The sequence below is a fragment of the Dasypus novemcinctus genome, chromosome 6 (genome assembly GCF_030445035.2).
Source record: "Dasypus novemcinctus isolate mDasNov1 chromosome 6, mDasNov1.1.hap2, whole genome shotgun sequence".
Taxonomy (NCBI): Eukaryota; Metazoa; Chordata; class Mammalia; order Cingulata; family Dasypodidae; genus Dasypus; species Dasypus novemcinctus.
The window spans coordinates 85921533-85948229 of record NC_080678.1 but is presented as its reverse complement, the minus strand read 5'-3'; the positions used below and the strand labels follow the sequence as shown (position 1 = coordinate 85948229).

The 26697-nt window shown below is 41.1% G+C and overlaps 1 protein-coding gene across 6 annotated transcripts in view; it reads left to right on the top strand.

The window, feature by feature from the left end:
• The window catches only part of KCNMA1 (potassium calcium-activated channel subfamily M alpha 1), a 766236-nt gene extending 740087 nt beyond the window's left edge, over positions 1 to 26149 (top strand). For 2 of the 6 annotated variants that reach the window (XM_058299114.2, XM_071215879.1), the window contains 4 exons: positions 4969 to 5163; positions 7019 to 7137; positions 8587 to 8811; positions 17979 to 26149. In XM_058299114.2, the coding sequence (XP_058155097.1) occupies positions 4969 to 5163; positions 7019 to 7137; positions 8587 to 8811; positions 17979 to 18000 (561 nt within the window). In that variant the 3' untranslated portion in view covers positions 18001 to 26149. Of the gene's footprint in view, positions 1 to 4968; positions 5164 to 7018; positions 7138 to 8586; positions 9617 to 17975 lie in introns of those variants that run through there. The other 4 variants (XM_058299113.2, XM_058299110.2, XM_071215881.1 and 1 more) reach the window with 3 other exon arrangements.
• Positions 26150 to 26697: the final 548 nt, after the last annotated feature.

Here is a 26697-nt window from a genome sequence, read left to right as displayed (position 1 = left end):
TTATAGTTTTAGGTCTTATATTTAGGTATTTGATCCTTTTTACTTAATTTTTGTGTATGTTGTGAGGTAGGGTTCCAAATTCATTCTTTTGCATTTGGATGTCAAGGTGTCCCAGCACCATTTGTATGAGATTCTTCCCCCCCACCCCTGCCCCCCATTGAATGGTCCTGGCACCATTTTGGAAAATCAGTTGACTATAGATATATGGGTTTATTCCTAGACTGTCAATTCTACTCTATTGATCTATATGTCTATATGTCAGTGTCTTGATTACTGTAGTGTATTTTGAAATCAGGAAGTACAAGTGCTTCAACTTTGTTTTTGTTTTGGCTATTTGTGTTATCTTGCAATTCTATAGAATTATAGAAACAGCTTTTCCATTTCTGCAAAAGTACTCTTTGGGATTTTGATAAGGATTACTTACATTGAATCTGTAGCTTGATTTGGGGAGTATTGCCATCTTAATATTATCTTCCAATTCCTAATCACAGAATGTCTTTCCATTTATTTATTTATTTCAGCACTATTTTGTAGTTTTCAGTAGGCCTTAAGCATTTTGTTCTGTTAATGCAATTGTAAATGGCATGTACTTAATTTTCCGATTGTCCATTTTAAGTGTATAGAAATACAGTTGATTTTTAAATTTAATATATTTTATTGACATATTCATGCATGAACATACATAAATAATAAGTGTATAGTAAAAAGTGTGAACTTACAAAATAAACACGCATAATATCATACAGGGATCCCATAGAGCACCCCTCCACCAACACCTTGCATTGTTGTGATACATTTGTTACAAACTATGCAAGAGCATTGTCAAAATATTACTAACTATAATCCGTATCTTACATTTGGTATATTTTCCCCAACCCACCCTATTTTTAAAAATATATATTTTATTACAGAGGTTGTGAGCTCACAAAACAATTCTACACATGTGTAGAATTCCCATATAACACCCCTTCACCAACATACCACACCATGATGGAATATTTGTTACAGATTGAGATAATATCATCAGACAATTACCACCAACCATGGTCCATAGCATACATTTGGCACACTTTTTCTATACCCACCATTATCAACACAGTACATTTTTGGCATTGATGCAAGAATATTACAGTATTGCTATTAACCACAGTCCATAGGTCACACCAATTGTATTTTTCCACACTTCTACACATTCCCACCACCCTTCAATGGTGATGTACATCCACATCTGCTCACAGAAGGACACTTGCATCTGCTCCATCAACCACAATTCTCATCCATCTCTGGGTTCACTGTGTTATTCAGTACCTGGATTATTCTCTAGCTTTCTTTCACTTGATATTTACTTCCCCCAAACTACCCTTTTCAGCCACAATCCCATTTATAAACCAGCTGTTACTCACTATAATATGTTACCATTAACTGTATTCATGCTATACTTTCACAGTCAAGTTAATTAAAACTTCTAAATACATTAAACATCAGTAGTTCTTCTCAACCCTCTTCCTATCTCCTATATTCTATGTTTTAACACCATTCATTTATTCTTCATATTTAGTTCATATTAATAAGACCATTAAATATTTGTCCTTTTGTGTCCAGCTTACTTCACTTAGCTTGTCTTCAAGATTCATCCATGTTATCATGTGTCTCCCAATTTCATTTCTTCTTATTATGATGGATAGTATTCCATCATATGTATGTAGAAATATGGTTGATTTTTGAATATTGATTCTTGTATACTGAAACCTTATTGAATTTATTATTAATTCTTATAGATTTTAGTAGATTCCTTAGGATTTTCTATATACAAGATCATGTCAATAGTATTACTTCTCCCTTTCCTATGTGGACGTCTTTTATTTCTTTTTCTTACCTAATTACCCTAGCTAGAAACTTTAGTACATTACTGAATAGAACTGGCAAAAGTGCTTGTTTTGATTTCAGGGCAGGGGGTTATTGGATTATTTGAACTATTAATAATCATATCCATTTTAATTACAGTATCTTAACTTAGAAAAGAATTTCATGGTGAACCCTAAGCTAAACCATGACCTTTAATTAATAATACAGTTATTAAATTGTTCTATCATCAATGGAAACAGATATTCCACCCCAATGCAAGTTGTTGGTGGTGGGGTGGTGTATGGGAATCCTGTATTTTGTGTATTGATTGTTCTGTAAACCCACAACTTCTCTAATTTAAAAGAAAAGAAAGAAAAAAGAATCGTGGGATGTATGCTCTCAGCTCTCTTATCTTTGATTGTTTACTTATCTCTGTATTTTTAAAAAGTATTCCAAACCATTTGATTCCAGAACAAATTCCAAAATATTCTACTTCAAAACAAATTCTTTCTAATTTTTCATTTACTTCTTCCAGTAACAAGTTAACCAGTCCAAAAATAAATGAATAAATCTTTCTTTCATATATTGAACACTGTGGTTCCCTTTATATTTAAGCAAGGAGAGGTCTAGACTGACAAGTTGGTTTTCAGCATCTGAGGTTGTGAATGTGCTGCTGTGTACCTTATGCGCCCTGAGAATCCTCCCCTCAGATCTTGATCTGAAAAGATAATTGTAACACAAAGGTCCTTGTCAAAGTTCTCTGTCTAATGCTCACAAGAAGTCTCCTACCGATGATGGGTTCTCTGACAGTAGAGAAGAGGATTTACTTCTGAAAAGTTTGTGGAAAATCCCTCTCTGTGCTCCACGCCAACCCCCACCAGAACCCACCTTCCAGGGCCCTTCCTGCTGCTTCTGTCACAGCCCAGGGTGCAATTCCCCATGACCTTGGCTGTACCATTCAGAAAATAAATTGAGACTTGGAATGGAGGCAACCTGAGAAGTACAGATTCAAGAGTAAACTGAGATGCCTTTGGTTTGCCACCATGCCCAAAAAAGAAAGACAAGACAAAGACAGAAAAAGAAAAAGAAAACAAAGAAAAAGGGAAGGGTTGGGAATGAGGTTGACTGTTTCTCTTGTTGGCAAATTCCCATGTCTCTGAGATGAGGCCAAAAGTAATAATGTATCAGTGCTTCCTGTGGGCCAGGGACTTTTCAAAGTGCTTCGCGTGCATTGTTATAGAGTCCCCATCAGCTCTCTAGTGTGACCTTTTAGAGAGAACGAAACTAAAGTGCTCAAACGTTAAGTCACTTGGCCAAGAAGCACCGCAGCAGTAAACCTATGCACAACCCCAACCCTCAGCTCCTACCGACTCCACTGATATCTCCTATGTTATCCTTGCTCCGCTTTTCTGTTTCAGAGTACACCTGAGCTCTGGTTGAATATAAATTCTCCTTGGGGGTCTGGCAGGTTATAAGGAATATTCCTGCTTTCCATAGCTGATAGGATTTTGCATCACCTTGGGTATTGTTTTGCGAGTATAATATTTCAATGAGCAAAGTAAATCTGGCCCCCTAGCAACTGTCATCTTAATGCACAAGTCCTCCTGGAATCCTTTTCACATAAACATGGTATTTTTTTTTTTTAAGATTTATTTTTTATTTATTTCTCTCCCCTCCCTCCCCCCCCACTGCCCCAGTTGTCTGTTCTCTGTGTCTACTTGCTGCGTCTTCTTTGTCCGCTTCTCTTGTTGTCAGTGGCACGGGAATCTGTGTTTCTTTTTGTTGCGTCATCTTGTTGTGTCAGCTCTCCGTGTGGGCGGCACCATTCCTTGGCAGGCTGCACTTTCTTTCGCACGGGGCGGCTCTCCTTACGGGTGCACTCCTGCGCGTGGGGCTCCCCTACGCAGGGGACACCCCTGCGTGGAAGGGCACTCCTTGTGCGCATCAGCACTGCACATGGGCCAGCTCCACGTGGGTCAAGGATGCCTGGGGTTTGAACCACAGACCCCCATGTGGTAGGCGGATGCCCTAACCATTGGGCCAAGTCCACTTCCCTAAACATGGTCTTAATGACCATGCCTATTTTATGAAAGAGAAAATTGTAGTACAGAATGATTAGGCAACTTCCCCAGACATAGAACTAGTGATGGCAAAGTGGGAATGAAAACTCTTCCTTCCCTGGTTTATTGCCCCCATGCTTCGCCAAGTAAACGGACTAAGAAACTGCTGAAATAGAAATGTAACTGTCTTTACTAACCTACTCCCAAGGTATATATATATACATCCTCAAAAGCCACGGGGAAAAACTTAGCTTAATTTTCGTTAGCTTTTGTGATTTCTTCTGACCCTGGCTTCTCAAATTAGACTGGATGACAAATTTTTTTTTTGAGCTTATTTGACAACCTACTCATTTTTTCTACTCTCATTCTTTTGTTCCTTTGACAGACCTGTTACGTTTTAGATGTGGGGAAAATGTACACTTAGAGGGAACCTTGTTTAATAAGCTGCATTTGCCCAGACTAAGGTTATTAAAAAACCCAAAATACACATACTGGCACTTCCATGCCATTCTAAGTTTATCTGACATATTTAATTGCTAGAGACTTCTGGGTTATTAAAGCATGTGATACCAGTGGTTGTGTAGGGCCTCAGTGTTTCTCTTGGTATCTCATCCCAACACAGAGAAGTTTTGCCTTTGTTGGGGTGAAGTCACTTCCTGGCACACGGGACGCAGCCTCTGGAGCAGTCCTGCTCGGAATAGCCTCCTGGGCAGACTGCATTTTATTACTCAGGTCCAAAGCCTTGGACACATCCGAATTGAGGAGGGGAAGCAGGATTTGCATCCCTCCTGGCACCAATTATGGCCACACCCAAAGTCCTTCAGTACAGCCCAGCTCCCGAATTGATGTTTAAAAGGCAGGCTCTCGCAGCAGAGCCAAACATGGGAGACAAGAGTGGCATAATTGGAGGCTGCTGTCTTTTCACTTCCCACAGAAAATTATTTGAAGAGACAGGCCAGAACTTGAAGCAGGAGACACCAAGAAAAGTTGTCATTTGGATGACGGATGTTGTGACTTTAAGGATCTTGGCTTAAGGGGCTTTTTTTCCCCCCTCTTCCCCTAGACCTACTTCAATGACAATATCCTTACCCTGATACGGACCCTGGTGACTGGAGGAGCCACGCCAGAGCTTGAGGCTCTGATTGCCGAGGAGAATGCACTTCGAGGGGGCTACAGCACCCCCCAGACGCTGGCCAATCGGGACCGCTGCCGCGTGGCCCAGCTAGCACTGCTGGACGGTCCCTTTGCGGACCTGGGGGTGAGTTCGTGGTGCAGGGGTCACCTCAGCCTGTGGTTTGCAAAAAGCTTGATCTGGATGAAGGTCAGACGGTGACAATTTAGGCATCTGTGGGATGGGAAATAACTAGAAGAGGTGATAGTTATGGTTTCTTCACTGGGTGTCAGTCACTGTGCTTCATACATGGTAATTCAGTTTAATCCCCATGGGAAACCTTTGAGGTAGGTCCTACTACCAGGTGTTCTAAGGAAACCGACTCCGAGAGCCTGAGTACTATCTGGACTTTGTACCTGGGTTCAGAGCCCGTGGCTTAGTCCCTCTTTCTTGGTGCTTTCCTCAGATTTCTTTTAACATGAGGTGGGAGGAGGCAGGTGATTCCAGCCTGCAGCCAAGATAGAGAACCATTTCCACAGGTCTTAGCCTAGCTTGTGTACTCCACCCTGGTTATACATTCAAAGCATAGTCCTAGCCCCCAGGAATCTGGTATTTTGGGGTCTGGATATGACCGAGGCACTGGTATTGTTCACAGCACCACAGGTAGTCGTGTGCATCAAAATTCCACAGTCCAACAGACCAGATCTCACGTGTGTCCTTTCAAGCTTCTAATTGCAAGCGAAGGTTTATCTACTTTCTGCGGCTGCCCTAAGTCCTGCCCGCCATCACCCACTCCTCCCTTTGGGTTCAGTGCACCAGCCTGGACCAGGCACATGGTAGGCGGAAGTGGCCTCCGTCCATATCCCCAGTGCCACCTCCTCCCACCCCCCAATGAATGCATTTAAGGGGTGGAGCTATGAGTCTTTAAGACGAGTAAACCTGTTGCACAAAGAATTGTGTCCCCAGAAAGTGCAAACAATAGAAAAGGACCCCAAGAAAAGGCCACATTCTCCCTTTCCTCTGAAACACAGATGCTGACTTGTGCCACGTTTTAGTTTGGTTATGGACAGGGACCTGTGTTGGACTAAACTTTTTTTTTGTAAAAGGCAACTCCCATAGCTGGTAGCTCTTTTTAATCCATCATTTAACTTACTGGTATACTTTAAAAGGGTTAGGAGTTTGAGTAATGGCAAGATTTGGCCCCATGTGTGTCCTCTAATATGCCCATATGGAAATGCCAGTTACCAGGAGGAGAAATAGTCACTTTATTCCCAGAGAAGTCATTCTTTGGTGACCTTCCTATAATAATGCCTACCTGAAGCCTCCTGCCTGCATGCAGCCAGTGTTTCCAAGTGAATGACTTTGCTTTCACGTTCCACGCCAGGCCCCAGACTCTTGGAAGGTGATTGTGAAATGATTAGAGCTGTGAATCCCAGCTATTCAGCCCACAGCCCTGCAGCTCCTGGGGAAACACATTCTCTTCTACCCTTGCCATCTCTGAGGTCTGTAAATTGTGCTTTTCACACAGTCCTTACCTGACAGAGTCTGTCACCATAATGCCTGGTGAGGTCTTTTCTCCTTGTGGTGATTTTAATTATCACTTGGGCATTTTTGACAACACAGTCAGATCACAGTGGTGATGGCTGAGCTGGGTCTAAACATAAATCACCATTTTGCAGAGCTGGTTTCTTCTCCTCAGCTGAACATACATCTGAGACCTTCAAGCTTTACACCCTCATTTAAAGTGGGTGACAGGCACAATCTCCTATTTCTACAGCTGGAAAACCTGGATACCAGAGGGACCCGCCTCTAACCAATCCTTAAAATTGGCAATATGGGGTGAAGGCCTTTAACCAGGTTGACTCTGTCAGCCTCATTCCTCGGCACAGACTCTTCTATACCAGAGAAGCCAAAACAAGCATTCATGAACACTCCTCATCCTCACCCTGTGCTTTACTTTCCGGAAATAAAAATATTTGCCTGTTCTTTCTTTGTCTCCCAGGACGGCGGTTGTTATGGTGATCTGTTCTGCAAAGCCCTGAAAACATATAATATGCTTTGTTTTGGAATTTACCGGCTGAGGGATGCCCACCTCAGCACCCCCAGTCAGTGCACAAAGAGGTGAGTACCTGCCCCTGCTATGGTCCCTCCCACCCAATGCAGAGACATCAGTGGCTTTTCCTGTCCCCTAGAATAATGGCAACAGGGTATATCATGCTCCCGACACGCAAGCGATTTTGCCCGCGTTAAATCTTACACTGAATTCAGAGGTTATGGGAAGCTTTTCACTTTCATTTCTAGTAGCTGATATAAAGGTGGAAAGAATTCATGTTTTATAGAACTGCTCCATCAGCCAATAACAAAAGTCAGAATAGAAGCATCTCCCCCAGACTCCAGCCACTGGGACCACCTATTGGTACCTAATAGGGATATTTCACCTTCCTAGTATTTAAGATAAATGGTTCTGTTGCTGTATCTTAGAACCTTACATTTTTACTTAATATATTTTTAATTGACTCACCTTTTTTACTTTTAATTTTTAAGAACATTAATAACAGTTTAGGTGTGCTTGTTATATTTTTCTAATCTGCATTAAAAATAAATTCCTAACAGGCAAAAATTAAAAGTTCATCCTAGCATTACCAAAGTCAGTGAGCTTATATAATACACCCCAGTAAACAAAGTTGTTGATGAGTATTTCTCAGACTAGTTTGCATATTAGAAGGATGGGGGGGGGCAGATTTTTAAAAATATTGATTGAACTGATCTAGTATAGATGTGGGTGTACATATATGATTTTTCTAATGCCAGGGATTACAGTGTATAGTCAGAATTGAGAATACTTTGTTGTACATTAGTGGGTTCCCAAATTTTAGCAAGCATGAGAATCACCTGCAGAGCTTGTTAAAACACAGATCGCTCAATCCTCATCCCCAGAATTTCTGATGCTAGAGATGTGGGTTGGGAGCCCAAGTAGTATACTTTCAAGGCATCAGGTGATGCTGATGTGTCTGGTTTGAGGACCAGACTTTGAAAACCACTGCTGTAGGTGAAAGTTATTTTTTTAGTCACTGAGAAAGCCTGATCATATTAAGAACAAGGCAGGGAAGTGTCTTCCATTCAGTAAGACCCCACCAAAGATTGATTCTTGAAAGGTAGAGTGAGAAAGGTCAAAGAAAATACTGAATCATGGAAATCAAAAGTCCTGAGCTATCTGGGATTCTAAGAAAATTCTAGGGTGAAGTTGCTGTGTGCTCACTGAAATCTCAGGTGGTTATGCAACTGAAGATCAGAACTTAACTTTGACATTGTATTAAAAGGTACACATAGACTATACGAAGCACAATGTGGTTCTCCTTCAATTGCTTCTCGTAAATCAGCACCTCTGCAAGCCCATGACTGGCTCCTCTATTTAAGCTTTGAAGATAACTTTAAAGATCTTGAACCTGCTAGAAGTCCATCTGCCAGATCCTCTGCCAGACTCAGGCAGTTCTTTTTGTCAGAGAGAAAGAGTTAAATTCTCCTCCCGTTTGTCCTCATACTGTCACTGTCATTGCTTTCTCCATCTAGGTACGTGATCACTAACCCCCCGTACGAGTTTGAGCTTGTGCCGACGGACCTGATCTTCTGCTTAATGCAGTTTGACCACAACGCCGGCCAGTCCCGAGCCAGCCTCTCCCATTCCTCCCACTCGTCCCAATCCTCCAGCAAGAAGAGCTCCTCCGTCCACTCCATCCCATCCACGGCAAACAGACAGAACCGCCCCAAGTCCAGGGAGTCCCGGGACAAACAGAAGTACGTGCAGGAAGAGCGGCTTTGATATTTGTATCCACTGCCACCGTGTGTGAAACTGTTATCTGCCACTCATCTTCCCAGTTGGTGTTTCCAACAGTAACTTCCCTGTTTTCCCTTGTAGTTTTCTCCCCCCCTCCTTTTTTTACACATATTTTGCATATGTATGATAGTGTGCATGTGGTTGTCATTTTTATTTCACCACCATAAAACCCTTGAACACAACAGCAAATAAGCAGACGGACCAAAAGTTATTTATGATTCTAGGGGAAAAATAACCCACAGGCATGCTCCAGACATAAATAGCTCACTGCAGGAAGGAGTTCGCAGATTAGAGAGGAACACTTAAGAGCAATGTCAGTTATGCGAAGCAAGTTTATTTAATGTAGAAGAAAAGTTTATTCTGATTCATCAGGATTATCAGGGTGCTTTGGGTTTTGATTTTTTGTTGTTGTTTTCCTTTCCTTTTGTTGTCGTTTTTATACACACACAACAAGGTAGCACGCATTTATTTGAAACAAGCAAACAGAATGCAGTGAAAACATATCGATTGTTTCCACTCTCTGGGCCTGAGTCTCACAAAGCATTTGAAAGGCTTTCACCGTTTGTGTAGATGATTATTAAGCACCTGCTTGTTGTAAGAGAACACGAGAGAGTTTTCAGTTACTCACCAAGGCCTTTAGTCCCAAAGCTATCTTTTCCTTTGAGAGTTCATAGGAACCGTCTTACCTTAATGCAGAGAAAAGAATAGTACTCCATTCACGGATGGATCAAATTCCAGTTATTTAAGTAAAAAGAGGTTTGATTGCATTTGAAATTGTTTTTCTGTCTCCTGATGCCGCCATATGAATAGCTATTTTTTCCTTTCACTTTTGACATTTGGGATGAAAAGCCATATGTATCATAAATATCAGACGTAAGTCATTAAAAATTGCCTTCCTGGGATTTTTTTTTTACATCTTTTAAAAGGTGAATTGCTTTACCTTATGTACAGAATAAATGATGCTCAGGAAAGAGCAAGTATTTTTCCACACATTCTCAGCGGACCTTTTTAGTCCCCTTTGTTTGATTTTCTAGGGCTCCAGTGCCAGTTTGGAGCAAGAGCTGAGGCAATGGTAGAACTCAAGGAAGAGAAACCCAGCAGGGGTTCATGTTTTTTTTAGGAGCCGAGATGCTAAATAAATCAGAATGTAGGAGGATGGAGCCACAGTTGGCTCGACAAAGACTAAAGCCCGCTGCCTTCAACTGTGGGCACAGCTGCGTGGAGCCAGCATCTCAGACCAGAAAGCTGGTGGGAGAAATTCCTCATCCTCAATTTCTTTAATTTGGCCAACTCACTTAGGCAGGTGATTGAAAATAACAGAGAACTGCTCCTTGTGATGAGATGAGGGACAAAAGCAGTAAAACAGGGAGCCAAATACATTTTGGTGTAGTTATATTTTTCTTTTCTTTTTTTTCTAAGTTGGCAGGTGTTTTAAGCATGCAAACCATGCTCAAGACAGTAGAGTAGTTCTTTAAAATTGACCAATTCTACCACAACCAAATTATTACATTTGTACAGCTGGGCTAGCCCTAGGATGGTATATACATGTTTGAAATATTTACTTTTCAAAAAAATTCTTTTGAGCAGAATAGGGGTGGGGAAGAAGAGAAAGAGGTCACAGTGGTACCATCTCTCAAAAGGTGTTTTTATGGTGAATGTTTTGGGTTTAGATTTTGGACCCCCTATTTCCCCAAGCATGATAGTTTTGGAGATTTGCTTGCTGTGTGAATTGACAAGCACTTTTACTGACAAAATGGTGAGGCTCAACCTCCACGCCCGCTCCCAGACCAAAGACAGGGGCAGTGCAGCTTTCAAACCACTAATGGGGTGGGGAGTAATTGTCTACATGTTTATTAAAAAGCCTTTTGACTGGACATTTTTTTTCGAATGATTTTTGTCCCTATATATATTGATTTATATATTCTTATAACTATATATATAGCTATATATATATAACTATTTACATAGTTTTATATATATATGTATCTCCCCTAGTTTTGGATCATGGAGACCTCTTCATGCATCCTTTGCAAAGGAGGTTATAAAGTTATGCCCTCAGAACATTTATAACTATTAGAATGTGCCAGTTAAAGTGCTCAACAGAAAATATGACAGTTTAAAAGCATTGTAAAACTCACATAGCTTACTTCTCTCTCTAAAGTGCAACAAGGATGACTAGAATGGGCCAAGGTATGACAATTAATGGTTCTGCATGACCTAGCCACTGCTGGGGGTTTTCTTCTATAACATTGTCCTTGTGAAAACTTTTGTGAAATTAAAAAAAAAAAAAAAAAAAGGAGTTACAAATTTTATTCTGTTATTGGTTTGTTTATTTTCATTTCTATGGTTTTGTTTGTGGTTTTCTTTCTTTTGGTTTGCTTTCCTTTTTCTCCCCCTTTGCCCCCTCCCTTGCCCTTCTTCTCTTCCTTCCTCTATTTCTAAATCGCTCAGCGCAATGAGGCTGTGTCGCTGCTATCGCTAGACCCCTTAGAGTTTGTTTTGGTGTTCTCGGGTTTGGGGCTGGGTGATTTGGGGGGAACTTCTCTCCATCTGGCTTGCCTTTAAATCTGCACGTGGCCTCCCCGCCCACCTTGGAACCTTGCTCCAAGTCCCAAAGCATTTTCCCACCAAGAAACCGAGCTTCCTTCACTCCCTTCCCCTAACCCCACCATTGCCACTACCCCAACCCAATCCCTCCATCAGTCTGTCCACATCTCTGTGTTCATCTTGGCAAGACCTACTAAATTAAGTGACGACGCCAGTCGATAGACTTTTCTGAAAACCGTTTGCAGCTATTCCATTTGGCAAACCTGCTTCTCTGTTAATATTTTACCGTCCCTTCCATTTAAAGCAGGAGGGTTATTAATGGCAAAAGCATTGGTCTCCTTTGTATTTGATCACAGAGCCCCAAGGTTAAAACTGTTCACCTGTACATATCAACTAAAGAGCCCATGCGCAGTTACTTGGTGATGCCATCTTTGTATGACCCAGATCTCTCCCGCCAACCAGCGTTTCAGACATTTGTTAAATCCCAACCAGAGATTGGGCAGATAGAAGTAAATCCAAAATGCGTTTTATGTACAATCTGGTGGCAGCTTTGATGAGATGATATTATAACTGAAAGGAAGTGGGAACAGAATATGACATGAGAAGACGTTTTGGGATTTTTCCAGGACTTTAATCAGGCCTGGGATTGAGTCCCACTGCTAGATAGTTGACACTGGACTGTCCTTGGGTAATGATATGTTTGATAATGGAAATAGTAATGTTATTACTCATGCTTTCTTAGCCTAAACGCATATATTATACTTTGCTCAACAGAGTAAAAAGTTTCTCCCTTATTTTCCATTCAACCCCAGACTGTCCATTCCTCTTTCAGGTGCTCATCTGCTCACCTGGGAGGAGACATACAAGTTTCTCATGATATGTCTCTCCCTCCACCCCACCCACAGTAAAAGAGAGTAAAGGGAGAAAGTGAAAGCTATTTTGAAAATTATGTGCATTAAAAAAACAACAACAACAGCTAGAAACCCAAAGATCTGCACATTCTGGAAGAGATACAGTTTGTAAGTCCAATTTGCTTTAAGCTTTGAAAGAGGTGAAGTTTAAATAAATTGGTAGACCAGGAGGCACAGTGAAGCCTTCCAGCCCATACTCAGATGATCATGAAATCATCAACATCCCTAATGACTGCTACCCCTGGTCCTTCCCAAAGTCAGTTCAAGTGAATAAAGAGAAAGCTGGACTCTTATACCTAGAGTTAACTGTTTACCAAAATTGGGAGAGGTTTCAAATTCTGTCCTGGATATTAGAAATAATGACCCAGAACCTTACTTAAAAGAGGTGCTCAGTAAATTTAGGGTAAACATTTTCACACCTTTAATCATTTTATAAACTGTCCTCATCCTCCTTGGCTTATTTAAAAAAAGAAGAGTGTTCCTAGGTGCTGCTGAGTGTTGTTGGTGCTTTCTCAAGCCAGGTCTGCAGCTTCTAAGAAGGCAACACAGTCAAGTAAGCTCAGTGAGCAGAAAGACTGACTGAGCCTCTTGCCAGCATTGTCAAGATCCCAGATGGCCAGAGAAATCTCTTGGCTGGCTCTTCTTAAGGGTGGGAAAAGCCTAAAGGTGTCTGCATCCCAACAGAGACAACTAAATCAACCTGCCAGGTTCCTATAGTGACAGGCCCCTTGAAGGAGAAATAGCAGAGTACAAAAACTTCGGGGCCCGTGGAAGTCAAGACAGGATAAAAATCAATGTCTCAATCAGCTTCATTCAGTCCATCCCTACTTTGTCATAACATAAGAAAGAAGCAGTCATGGGCATATGTCACTAAACTGGTTGACTATCTCCCAAAGGGATGATACACATTCATTGCATGGGAGATAACAGATATTTATCCACTGCCACCCAAAAGGGAAGAGTGAAGATTCTGCCTTCTGGATGTAGACTGGGTTGAGGACCTTAGGGGAAGCTGGGAGGGGGCATTTTGCTCTGCCCAGTGAATCATAACATGAGACTTTAAGTCAAAAGAGACAAACAGACTCCCGGTGGAAAGTTGCCAAGATGTAGGACAGTTTTTATAAACGGGAAGTGCTCTGGTTCTGGAACAAATGCTTTTCATCTTTATCAAATAGTCATGGAAGGGAAAGGGGTCAGTAGGCAGGGGTGGGGCCAAGTGAGGGCATCCAGTTTTGCAGACACAGGAAGAGCCCAAAGCTACCTCTCAAATGAGAAGCGTGAAACCGCAGGGCATCGCCCTGGAAGGGTGACGCTCTTCCTTAGCCTTTCTGTTCTCAACTGTTCTCTCTATCCAAGTGGAATCTTTTCCCTACAGGCCTTTCCTCCAGAAACCTCAGCTTATGGTGCAGCAAGAAGAAGGCCAATTATTCCAAATGACTTGCTGTGTCATTACTGCCTCCCCTTTTCTGCATTCTTCTTTGGGGAGTCATGTGTAAAGGCTAAATCCCTCAGCACTGACAACCCACAGAGCTGGCCCAGAGGCTCAGTTTTCACACTACAGCCTGTCTCTCTCCTTGTGGGGCCCAGGGGGCTTCCCTGCCACAGCCCATTCCCAGCAGAGCCCTGCTAACCCACAGCTGGGTGGCAGGAGGGAATCCTGACCCTGAACCCCACAAGTTAGCTATGGACATTACTGATGATATTCAGGTGGGGCAGGGTGCCTGACCATGGAAAGCCAGTATTTCAGAACACAAAGGTACCACACTAAAAAGTAACAGCACTGAACTCTCCAGAAATAATGCCAGGTCGTACCTTGTTCTCCTTTACTCCCAAAAGAAGACTCCCCAGGCAAATTCTCCACTGTCATCTCTACTGCCACAGTCTACATTCTTAAGGCCAGTGTCCAAATTTCTACATTCCAGTTCTCCACCCCAGCTCCTCTGTTGAAGGGCAACATTTGAAACCATACCTGAAAGGTACCCTGCATCCCTATCTAGTCCTTTAGCACAGGAGAGCGCTCACATCAATGCTAACCTTGTACTAAAAGGTAGCACCTTAGCACATTTTATGGACCAGGCATCTTCTAAGCAAGTTACTTACAGTGACATTTAACCTTCACAACAACCTCAGCAGAAGATGGTGCTTCAGTCGAAAGACAAGGAATCTCAGCCACAGATTGGCTCAAAGCCACACAGCCAGGAAGTGGCAGAAGTCAATGAATTTACCTGCTATGTAGCCCCAAGTAATATTAATAATACTACTAACACTCAAACCATGTATCTGACCCTGTAGTGAATGCTTTATACGCCTTAGCTTATTTTATCCTCGCAACAATATGAGGAAGTTCTTAAAACCCCATATAACAGAGGACAAACCGAAGCTAAGATAAATTAATGACATCTCAAGGGTCGTGCAATTAATATGCAAGAGAGCCAGGCGAGCTTGTCCTTAAAGGATTGTCCATACCAAATCCTTGGCCTACACCTCATTGTTTGTCCATCTTAGAGAGTTCAGATCATGGCTGCTTTCGATAGACACCTCCCAATGGCAGTGTCAGCTCTTCTACCCGCATCTTTTCATAGTATTTCCCCCACGTTTTATTTCACTCTATTAGTTCACTTGCCACAGACTGTGAATGCCACTCCTTCCCTCACTCCACTATCTGGCACATTGCAGAAACTTCTGAAAGTTCATACATTGTACTCACAGTAATGACATCAAGCCTCTCATCCTCGAGAGGCTTATCCACAAATACGCGTATTTTTCCCTGATAGTGAGGAGGTACTTGGCCATATTGATTGTTCCTCTCATGATACTAGAAATGAAAAGGAAGAACCCTGGACAATAGCAGGAGCAAGTGGAACTCAGGATTTTGGTTTTATCTTCAATCACTTCACCTACAATTTGAATTCCTTCTTTGAGGCCTCTTCCTCGTGGCCAGTCTTGTAACCACTCATTGTCTGCTTTTTCTTTGGAAGGCAAGATTGAGTAAGGCAACTGGTCATGGCTATATTTCGAGTGCTTCCCACCAAAGCTGAGTGCCTGGGAATCGTTAAAGTGTGCGCTCCTCTGACAGTCTTTGGCAGAATCACTTCATAAAATAACTTTGCCACCAGACACATCAGTAAAATACTCAGGGAAGTGTATATTTCCATTTACCAACATCCCATCTAATCAGTTCTTCAAAAACACGTACGTTTATGTCTTGAGAGGCTCCAGAATTAAACTGGTGCCAGGCACAATGAAAACCCCAACTGCTCAGTAGGATGTGCTTCACACAACTGGTTACTTGTGTTAAAGTTGTATGGCCAAAATAGGGGGCTGGTCTACTAAGATTTTTCCTGGCACAAAATTTAAAAGGGAAGAGAGAAGCTGAAATAAGAAAATAATGCTCCCTTTCTTACAGCGAGCTTGAGGAAATTTATATTCTCTGTGCTGTGAAAGTTCAAAATGCCAACTTTGAATTGAACTGTATGGACTAAATTCTGAACAATTATTCTCTGCAGCAGTTGTAAAAATTTCAGCAAATTGCAGCTGTCTTAGGTCTTTTGCCCAAAAGACCTACTCATTTCCATCAGCAGATTCACTTTCCCTTCCAACCTAGCGGTCCACTTAATGGCATAGGCAAAACCAAGGGCAGCTCAAGCAAACAGAATGCAAACACTAGACCCAACTCCTCTGAAAATCATCTTCACCCATAAACCATCTGAAAAAGTCATAGTTTGAAATTGTTTCAGCAGCCTGGCAATGCTTTTAAAACATGATAACCATCACACTTTACTCCTCTCTGAAAGGTTAGTTTAATCGTAGATCACAAAAAATTGGTTTCCACAAATGCATAATGGTTCATCTATGTCACACTTGAACTAAATGGTTTTTTAAATGGAGCTGAAATTATTTTGATGTGTACACAGTCCCAGATTTCTATACAACCTTTTTTAACCAGCCCATCAGGAGTCTTGCCTCTAAAGCCTCATTAATAATTCAGATGTGCTGATGACTTTAAAAGATCTATGGAATTGAAGCTTAGGAAGAAAAAAAAACTCTGCTTGACAAAAAGATAAATGAATGTAGAAAGAAGCTGTAGGAGTCTGGCAAGCTGTAGATCATCTCAGAACAGATTGTAACTTTATCATTCTGTCAGGGGGAATAATTTAAAGCACTTAATCAGTTAGCTTCACTGTGAGGATGTAACATTATGAATTCCTATCGTCCAATCTGTTCAAATCAAAGTGAACTTAATTATAATAGGTGAGAGAGCCAAAGTAGGAAAGGGGGGAGGAGAGACATCCAAGAGGCAGCAAGTTGACTGTGGGGTAAAATGGAGCTGCTGAACAAAGGGGAGCAAGGCTTTCACCCAGGCACACCTCAGCTTCAGCCATGAGGGTTCAGAACACTTGAAACAGCAAGAGAAAGTATCGTCCAAGGAACAACGAGCAGAGTGGTTATAAGCTTACCAGAGATGCGTAATTTATAACTAATTTGCCCGGTGGGTGCACATTTACTCACACGCCACACATGCTCTCTGCCAACAAGCCAGGGGAGACATTTTCTTTAATAAATCAGTCCAGGGAGAAATGGAAACTGGAGAGGCCATTGTCTCTAAAGCAGTGGATATACTTGAGGGCAGAGGAGGGAAGCTTTCTCCCATTTCTTTTCCTCAGTCATTAAAATGAGGCATATGATTCTGAAACTAGAATGTCTTATTTTCCCAGTCCTTATCTATACACATGAATGATTTCCCAGAAAATTTCTATCCTAGAAAGAGGTAGGGATGAGGGCTGAGACTTCTAGAATAGTCCTGGGATGCTAAGAGATGCTAGACCGTTATCATTCCCACCCTGGCCTGGAACACCCTGACTCAACAATTGCTCTCTACCGTTTCTGGATTTAGGGTGGAAATAAAAAGCCAAGACTTCACCAAGCTCCCTTGTGGACAATTAGGTTATTATAGTCAGTTAAGGTATTGCTTCTAGGAACTCCTTTCATAACTTTATGCCAACACAGAATGTTCTTTCTTGAAATAAAAACCATCTCAAAATTCTCTTAAAACATCAGTCAATATTCTGATTGTCACTCTTGTTGGCCAACAAATTCAATGGACTTATCTTAAGACCCCAAAGGCAGCTACAAAAAAAACAGAACATTGATATAGTTGAAATATACCTTTAAGTTTTATTTATTACAAGCAAAACCAAGTAAAGGCTGGGAAGAGGTGATTCTGCATAAGATTCTAGACCATGTTCTTCTATGTTCCTCGCAAGTCAATGGATGCACAAGTCTTGCCCCATATATATTGAGAAATATATATTGGTATATTCAGGTATATTGGTATATTCAGGATCTTCTCCCCACCAAATCTCTTCAGGCCACTAAAGTCACTCCAGGGGACATTGCCAAAGTTCATCTCCCAACCTCTCCTTATTCTCTGGGGTCCATCCATATAGTTCCTCCAAGTTCAATAGCACACCTGGGCCATGACTTATTATAGGCAGCAGAGGTAGGTTTAAGTTTCTGGGGTTCTCCTGTCTCTCTTAGCAAGTACTCACTGTCAGCTTCTTTCAATTACTTTTTTGCATTTTTCAATGAACTTTCCGAAGGCTTTAACCTAGGACTAATTAAGCTTCTCATTTCTCCTTCTGTTCTCTATCCATTTTGCCCTTTAGCAGAAAAGAAATGGTTTACAGATGAACCGGATAATGCCTATCCCAGAAACATTCAAATCAAGCCCATGAGCACCCACATGGCAAACCAGATCAACCAATATAAATCCACAAGCAGCTTGATTCCACCAATCAGAGAAGTTGAAGATGAATGTTGACTCCCAGGAGAACTATTTTTTTAAAGCCTGACAAACTTCATAAATGGTGACGTGACTTTTCTTCCTCTTACATGCTGAATCACTGGTGGAAACATTAGAATAAGCAAGAATTGCAAGAAAATTAAAGTAGACAGATCTTTCTCTTTGTCTGCCTTCAATATTGCTTCCATGTATTTTGGAAAGAAAATGATTTCATTTATAAATGAACATACTAAAATGGTCATGTATAGCCTCTAGCATTTTAAATTATTTTTATTTATTAGAAAGAAAATATATTTTTCTTTTTTTCCATTGTCAAATATCTTCCCTATATCAGAACAATGCAAAATCAAAATGAATAAGTGGCCAGACTCCTTAATACATAGTTCTCTTCTTTCTCTCTTTTTCTTTGAGGAGAATGATGGTCACCACCACAATTAATTGTAATTAAGAGAAGTGGATTATTTAGAAAAAATAGTCCAACTATGTAAACATGTATTTTAGTAAATCCAAAAAGGAAGAGAAAAGAGGGTAGGTAAATACCTGTTCCTTTCCTGGATGGGTGTGTATTTTGATCTGCATTGACACCAGCTCTTAATAAATGGAAACATTTATTTTCACAGTTGAAAGTCATACTTTTTGGTTTCAGTTTTCATTCTCTATTTCTTATCCCTTTCTTCATATATTTAAAAGGAAGACCTTCTTGCAGCTTTTCTACAGTTGCCAGATCAGGTGTACCCAGCCAACTAATGATGCCAGGAGGTTTGTGAACACGCCTGGAATGTGGAAATTGAAGACAAGGTGCACACAAGACATTGCTCTGTTTGTTGTTCAACTGGCGAGGATTCCAACATGTTCTTACACCACTCATTTCATGTTTCCAAATCACCCAAGCAAATAATTTCAACTTTGGAAGAGTCTGGTGGACTTTCTCCCCGCTCCCCGAGTCTCAGAGCTTTTAGCCTCAAAGTTTGTAATCACCAATGAATATAGTTTGACTTAACAGTAGAATATGTCATTTATTCTTTAACTGAGTTTCTGTTTATGAGCCAGAATATTTTCAGATTTTGATTTGCAGGCTTTCATTTAGTTGCTGGGACAAAACACACAAACTTGCTACAATAGTTTAAAGAATAACCACCAAGAAAGTATTGAAAGCATTGAACATGAACTGGTAGAAAAGGCCTTTGAAAATTGCCAGCAATGAAATCAAATGTATCAGCCACGTCAAACAGTGGCCAAAAGATTTTTCTAGCCACCAGATGCAATTACAATGTCTCAGGGCTCTGCTGTTGCTTGCATGCTCAGTGTACAGTCACCCAGCACCTGCTATCTTCCAAACACTTTAACAAGTCTTTCACCGTTAAAATGATCAATCTTTGATACAATCATCAGGGTCTCTGGAAAAGCATGGATGTGATAGTGATTTTTATTTTCTTAAAAATGTAAACTGTGGACACTTGAAGAAATCAAACAACTAAAATAGCCCCCAAAGATCCATGATATCTATCCCATTAAGTCTTTAGGCCATGACCCTGTGGTACCTAGTTATATTAGTGAAACTGATCAGAGCAAAGCAATGAAATTGCCATGAAAACCTATAACCACTAAGCACTCCAATTTACCAATGTAGGCAAAGAGCTTCCACTTCTGTCCACTCCCTGCAGAGCCAATGTAGCTGTGCTTCCGCCTTGTAGGCATTGTCCTGCAGTGATTTGTCGGACTGTGGTTACTTTGTCATCACATCTTGTAGAATTAGTTCTATAAAAGTATTGTGAATATAATGTATGTCTAATTGGGTTGTTGCAAAACTACGTATAATCAACCACTAGTCTATTCAGTAGACTAAAATGACATCAACAGTCTATATTCAGGCATATAAATATGTCCTGGTTTCCAATGAAAGTAAAGTAAGTTTGTGGGGTTAATCCCTTGCTGAGATTTTTTAAATTTTCCTGAAAGCTAGGCCTTCTTTCACATAATGATTTTGCATTGTAGTCACCTTACGAAATCCATATCAGTCCACGCTCTTCTTTCCTTCATGAACTCTAAAATCAGTCCACGCTCTTCTTTCCTTCATGAACTCTAACTATCTTCAATTTGTCGTATCTATTTTGTCTCCTCTAGCAGGCAATAGTAGCCACTTAAATGATCTTCTATTTGAGAAACACAGCGCTCCACGCCCACTGCACCTCTTTTCCCTCAGTCTTTCCATACCGTGACACTCTGGAAGTAGAAGTGCAAATTCCATCTCCATCTCAAGTTCATTTATGGCTAGATATTTAAGTCAAAATCATTTTTTTAAACCCATAATGGCAGAGATGGTTACCCAAAACAAAGGGCATACTTTCATTCATAAATCCCAAAAAACAAACTGGTAGTAATCCATTTTCTTCTAACCTAGAGTAGCCAGCTCATGTTGTTGTTTTATCTTTGTAATAATGAATTGTTCTGGACCATAAAATTGGGCACTTTTTATTTTTTAGGAGATACATAAAATGACTGGTTGGTAGCAACTTTGGCAAAAACTGGTATCTGAGAAGTTGAAAGTGAAATGGAATCAGGAACAAGATTTGTAAGACCATTGAAAGTCTTCAATGAATGCTAGACCTTCCTGATCTGTTTCTATATCTTGCTCCAAAGGTTTCCTCATCCCACCTCTACTCTTACAGATCCTCCTTTCTGTCTAAATCCAACATAGATAAATGACGCTCTTCTTTGGTAAAGTCCATGCTACGAAGCTTTGACTTTCCATCCCTCATTGGGGTGCTAGAGAAACCATTTTCTAGACTCAACAACAGACTATTTACAGAGTCAAAGACCCTACTTACAAATGCATCACCGCCATCATCACCTTTCTCTTTTAGAAAACGTTTATTTCTGTCTGAACAAATTTGATTGATAAAAAGGGCCTTGAATAAAAGTGATTGTGACTAAGGTATGCTGGGGAACACTCTGGAGCTCTTTGCTTCCATAGGTCATGGCATATAATGATATAATTTGTATGTAATATAATTGAAGACTTTAAGTAAACAGGAAATTTGATCTGTTTGGTTAGGGTTGGAAAGAAGCATAAAGAATTGGGGATATTTTCATATTAAAAGGGGAAAGAGCCCAACTTTCCTACTTAGGGTCTAATCCGAGGATTCAAGAGCCACAATTGTGAAGAACTAGACATGAACTTTGGATATTTCTTAACTCTGAGTTTCAGGCCTTATTTGTAAATGAGGTGGTTAATCCTGATGACTCTAATGTCCTTTTCATGTCTGATATTCTGAGATGTAAGTTGGGAAAGGCACCATAGAAGCAGCTATCTCCCCAGGGCCAAGGCCTTGGAGACAATCTTGTCCTGTGCTAGAATAATGGTCCTTCTTGCTGTGTCATTCAAGCAATAATCCTGCCCTTAAGGTACTGTACATTTTTCTGCCCTGGATTCATAGTAGTTAGGTTCATCCCCATCTTGCTTTTCATTTTGGAGTCTCCTTAGGTTCAAGATGCAAATTTCAAAATTCAAATTTGCCTGAAATACATTGATCAGATAGCTCTGTGTATTCTTAGGGTTTTCTTCTCAATCTCATCCCTGCCTGCTCTTTTTCTTGATCCAAGGCCCAGCTTCAGTTAATCCCTTCATTTCTAATCCCTCTCCAATTCCTAGTATGTAGTTAAAGGCTCACAATCCCCAAATTAATTCCTATAGTTTTCCTCCTTTATGTTTTCCCACATGGATCAGTCTTAGTCTAACTTCTTTCCATGCCCTCTGTTTAATTTTTTTCTTTCATTAATATACTATCCATCTCTTTAACTCATTAAACTCAGAATTCTAATTTGATCTCATTCTCTGCCAAAGAGAACTTCAGCAAAGGAAGGAGGGAAGGGAAGAAGGATGAGAAAGAAAGTGAGGAAGAGGGGGAAAAAGGGAAGGAGGCAGAGAGAGAAAGTATCACACCAGTTGACTAGGATGTGAACCACCTTCACTCTGAGGAGACTAAGCAAATCCACTCAACTTGGATATTGAGTATGAGTGCAGAATTGGTCCATTTTAAAAAGTCTGTTCCTATGTTAATGCTTTGGGAATAGTGATAAAATCACGCATCACAGAGGTCCTTGAAAGAGCCTTCATTAACGATGACTTGCCTCACCCTCTTAAGCAAAAGAACTGAGAAATCACTTAGAACCTATGTGGTAAATTACCTTTCTGTCCCTCCCCTCCTCACCCCATGCTCCCTAAGAGCATTTTTCTCTCTCCAGCAGAGATGATTTAACATTTAAATGCAATATTCATTTGAGAAAGAGATGAGACCCTTTAGATTTATTTATGAAAGTAGTATTAGCAATGATTTCCAGCCAGCTTTGTGCCAGCGGGGCCGTCAATTTGTTTATGTGGAGTCTGTTTTGATTGGTTGCTGCCCAAGCAGTACCCATTGTTAATATTTTCAATATTGCCATAAAAATAAGACAATTCAGAGAAATTTTATTTTTTATTTTATCTCCCAAGAAACTGTGGAGCCCGATTGCTATTCCTATGGTGTGCTTGCCTAAAACATGCACAGAGAGAAGGGAACCTGTGTGTCCAAAGAGCAGTCCCTCATAACCTACAGCAGCCTGAGGCGCTCTAATATCACAGCCCCACTTGTTTATACTGGGGAAGGAATGTTGTGTTAGACAATCTCTACCAGAACTTCCCCTTTTCTCCCTTATTTACATGCAAATGGGGCTGAAAGCCTATCTAAAGTTAGGCCAAATTCAGATCAGACCTCAAGTTGCTGGGAAGAAAACAAAATGATATAAACAGCAGTTGCACCATCAGCTAGGGACACATACTAGAGTCAAGAACTAGTGTTTGGGATTGAAAAGGGGGAAGAGGTTACATTGAACTGTATGGGTAGTGGGGAGTTCAGAGGTATATTAACACTTAATGGTATTTCATTGGAAATAGATAACTGGAGAAGAGATATGGGTAGGAGGACATTGCAGGGAGAGCGGACTTAATGAGCCATGACACATTAGTAGAAAAGTGACTTCAAAACAGATCTTTTCATCTACGGTGAAAAGTTTGTGTAAAGGAGCTGAGAGAGACTAAGATGAAGAGTTTTTGTAAGGGGCTAGAAAGTAGATCATCTTAACAGCCAAACTAAGAAGTTGGGACTTGATATAGACAATCACAGGAAACCATCAAAAAGGAGTGAAGAGTGGTAGATGCCAACACCTACAAAAGTTTTGAGATGTTGGTTTTTGGAAGTCATTGTGAGAGGGCCCACAAAGCTAAACATTTTCTCAGCAGCATGGAGTTCTAGAGAGTACACGCTGCAAGTCTACAGTTCAGCACATGCAGTACCTCCTTCCCTTACACATCTTGCTCCCTGCCATGGGGCATTCTGATCAAAGCACTACTGAATTACCAGGTCAGCAATAGACTCACAAAGTAGGTTAAAGAGAAAGAATAGATATTCATATATTTTTAAACCTGCCAAGCATACTATTTTCTAGACATTACTATAGTAGAATACGGGCCAGGCCATCAACAAATTATAGACCACAGTCAATAGTCTAGAACTGCCATTATAAATTCCCATGAATAAGTCATCCTGTCAGATAATCAAGTGGCCATGGCTTAGTAACGAGTTAGCATTCCATAAATATTTGTAAAGGGGATAGAGGGGATTTAAGGAATGAGGATGATATAGGTACCACTGTCAACAAGATTATAATCCAACTAAAAGACAAAAAGCACTCACTGAGCCATTAGAGAAAATTAAGAGTAAACACTAACTTTAGAGTACCACCTTTCACTATGATAGTAATTAATTCAAGGAGACACACTCTGGTTTCAAGTGGTTTGGCAGGATAGGCTTTCCAGAGAAAAGATGATTTAGGTTCCACCAGTAAAGATAAAGAGGATTAGTTAAATTAAAGGAGCAACTTTCCAGGTCTAAAAATAGGGAGGAGCTAGTTTGTGGCAGGGTAGGGAATGTTAATCAGTAACCGCTAATAGATTATTTATTGAATAGCTACATTTTGCTCCTTTCATCTAAGACTTTTAGAGAAAGACAGCCTACTTACCTAATTGGGAAAACAAGACTTCCATATATAAAAGAGATCATGTTATATAAGATTTGTGTTCAGTAAATAATTTTTGAATAAGTGTGTGTACTAAATAGCAAGTAAGTGTATGGGATCCTAATTGTTGCAGACGTTTGGTTGGTATTGCAAGGGCTACTGTTTGAGCTGGATGTTGGGGCAATGGCTATCGGAGGAATCGTTTAGAAAAGTTTCTTTGTGAATGGAACACTTCCTCTGAACTTGAGAGCAGAATCATGTTGAACTGGAAAGAAAGAAGAAAAGAAGACAGAAAGGGGAGGCTGCGGGCAACTAAGAATTATTGTATTGGATTCACCCAGATTGGAAGAAAGTGAAAGCCTTCCATAAAGGAATTCCTCGGAGGCAAAGGGAGTGGGAAAATTGGAGCTGAGGAGAGTTGTTTCAACAGGCCTTGTAGACTTGGGAGTCAGATGCATGGAGGTACCTGTAAAGCACAGAGAATGGATGGGGTCTCCAAAGGACAAAGTATAGATATGCAAGATCAGCTGGCAGAGGACTGTTTTAGGGGCTATGACCGTATTTTTAGGGGCTAAAAGGAATAAAGTGAAGTAGACGTTAAGAGGCCTATTCTTAGGACATGATATCTAGGATACTCCAACATCAGGAAAATGGGAAACTAGAGAATTTTATAAAAAGAGGGGCATCTATGAGATTGGAGTTGAAGGGCATTGGGGATGGTGACTCAGAAGTAAAATGACTCACTGGACAAGGAAAGGAGCTATGCTTATTTGTCTTTATCCCTCGAGCTAATGGGCGGTCATGAGCGAACAGTCAGTTAACCAGTAGTTCTTCTTTTGGTTGCCATGGGAAACGGAGGCTGGACAGAGGGTTGTATCACTGGCACACTTTCTGGAAAAGGATCCAAAAGAGCGGGCTCATGAGGTAGGCATCTTCTTTCACACTCCCCTGCTCATGTCACACCATTGTTTCTCAGCCCATCACAGAACAGCACACATGTCGGCAGGTTGGGATTTAGGATTCTTAAATGCTATGGACCACTTCCCTTTGGTGGCTTTTCTGAACAAGCAGCACGAGGGGAGATCTTTTTGGCCAGGTGAAAGTGGATAGATTTTCCATTCAGAAAGGTTTCCTTTAGGTCCATTTAACTCCGGTAGGGCTTCTTTATTAGTTCTTCTCCGACCCGTGCCATTCTTCAGACCAGGGGTGAACATGACGCCCTAGCTCCCCGGTGTGTTCTGTTTAGGAAGCATTACCAGGCCCCACTGTTTAGAATAGTAGATGGAAATGTACACATAGCACTGACTCAGGCTTGCCAGAGCAACCCAGATCTTTCCTCCCATGGGATTTCAATGGAGAAGGCAGTCAGCAAGTAAGGGAACCCTGCCAGCAAGGTTACACTAATACCAGAGCTGCCGTCCACTCCAGAGAGAGGATCTCTCCCCTTTCCTTCCTTCTGCTGAGTAAAGCCTGAGACACCTTTGACTAGAACTGCAACATTTCAAACATAAACCAAGGTCTGTTTGCAAATTGTAATTAAAAATGTTCCATTCCCAGGTGGCCCAATCACATCCTGCTTAAAACTTCTGGCCCACATCCCACCACCCAGATGCTGAAAGGAAACCTTGTACTCAAGGTTTCTTCAGGGGACAAAGCAAAAAAAAAAACCACATACATTCACGGAGTTCAGCCTACCCGTTCATTAAGGGAAAAGAGCGTGGCTCATTCATCTGTCCTTCCAACTTACGCACGTTGCCATTATTATCGCTGTTGTTATTGTTATTATTATTTTTATTACTATGACCTAACAGGAATTGGTGGAGAGAATAAATGCTGGTGCTCTGAAATGATCTACCCAAGTCTGTCATCTGTAACAACCAGTGATAACTCTCTTGTCTTGTAAAAAGAGTTTGTACATAACTTGTACATGGTTTCATTTTGTATTTTTCGCAGATTAAAAATTTATGTATTTGTGTTCTAAAACAGGAGTGATTCTTGTGTCTCTGCAGCAGTCACGTGGCCATGGGGTGGGGGAGATCTCTTCCGATTTCTCTCTCTCTCTCTGATGAAGGCACAGTGGTGAGCCCTGGGTGGGCCTTTCCAGCTGTGAGTGTAGACAGACCCCATGCCTCCACAACGATGGTCAGCATGTTCCAGCCCAAGACAAGAGTGGGCACTTAGGGACAGGAAGACCCACTGTCCTTAGATGTGATGCCTGAGAACACCTACAGGGCATGCCAGGACCCATGTCTACCTTGTTTCCCAAGGGACCACATGTTTCTCCAGAAGGCCCCAACATGCAGGCCTCTATAGAAATGGGCTCCATCAAATTGGTACTTGGAAAGCTAGAAAGTTTCTTCTCCAGAGCTCACTGCTCCCAAGCTAGTTACTCTTTCTTGCCATCTTCACACGAGAAGTAAAGTTCTTTCCCCCTGCACATAACTTACTAAAACCCAAGACTACCTGCTAGATGTTTTACTCCTCCGACCCCACACTAGCTTCCAACAGGGTGGCAGATGAAGCAAACAGAC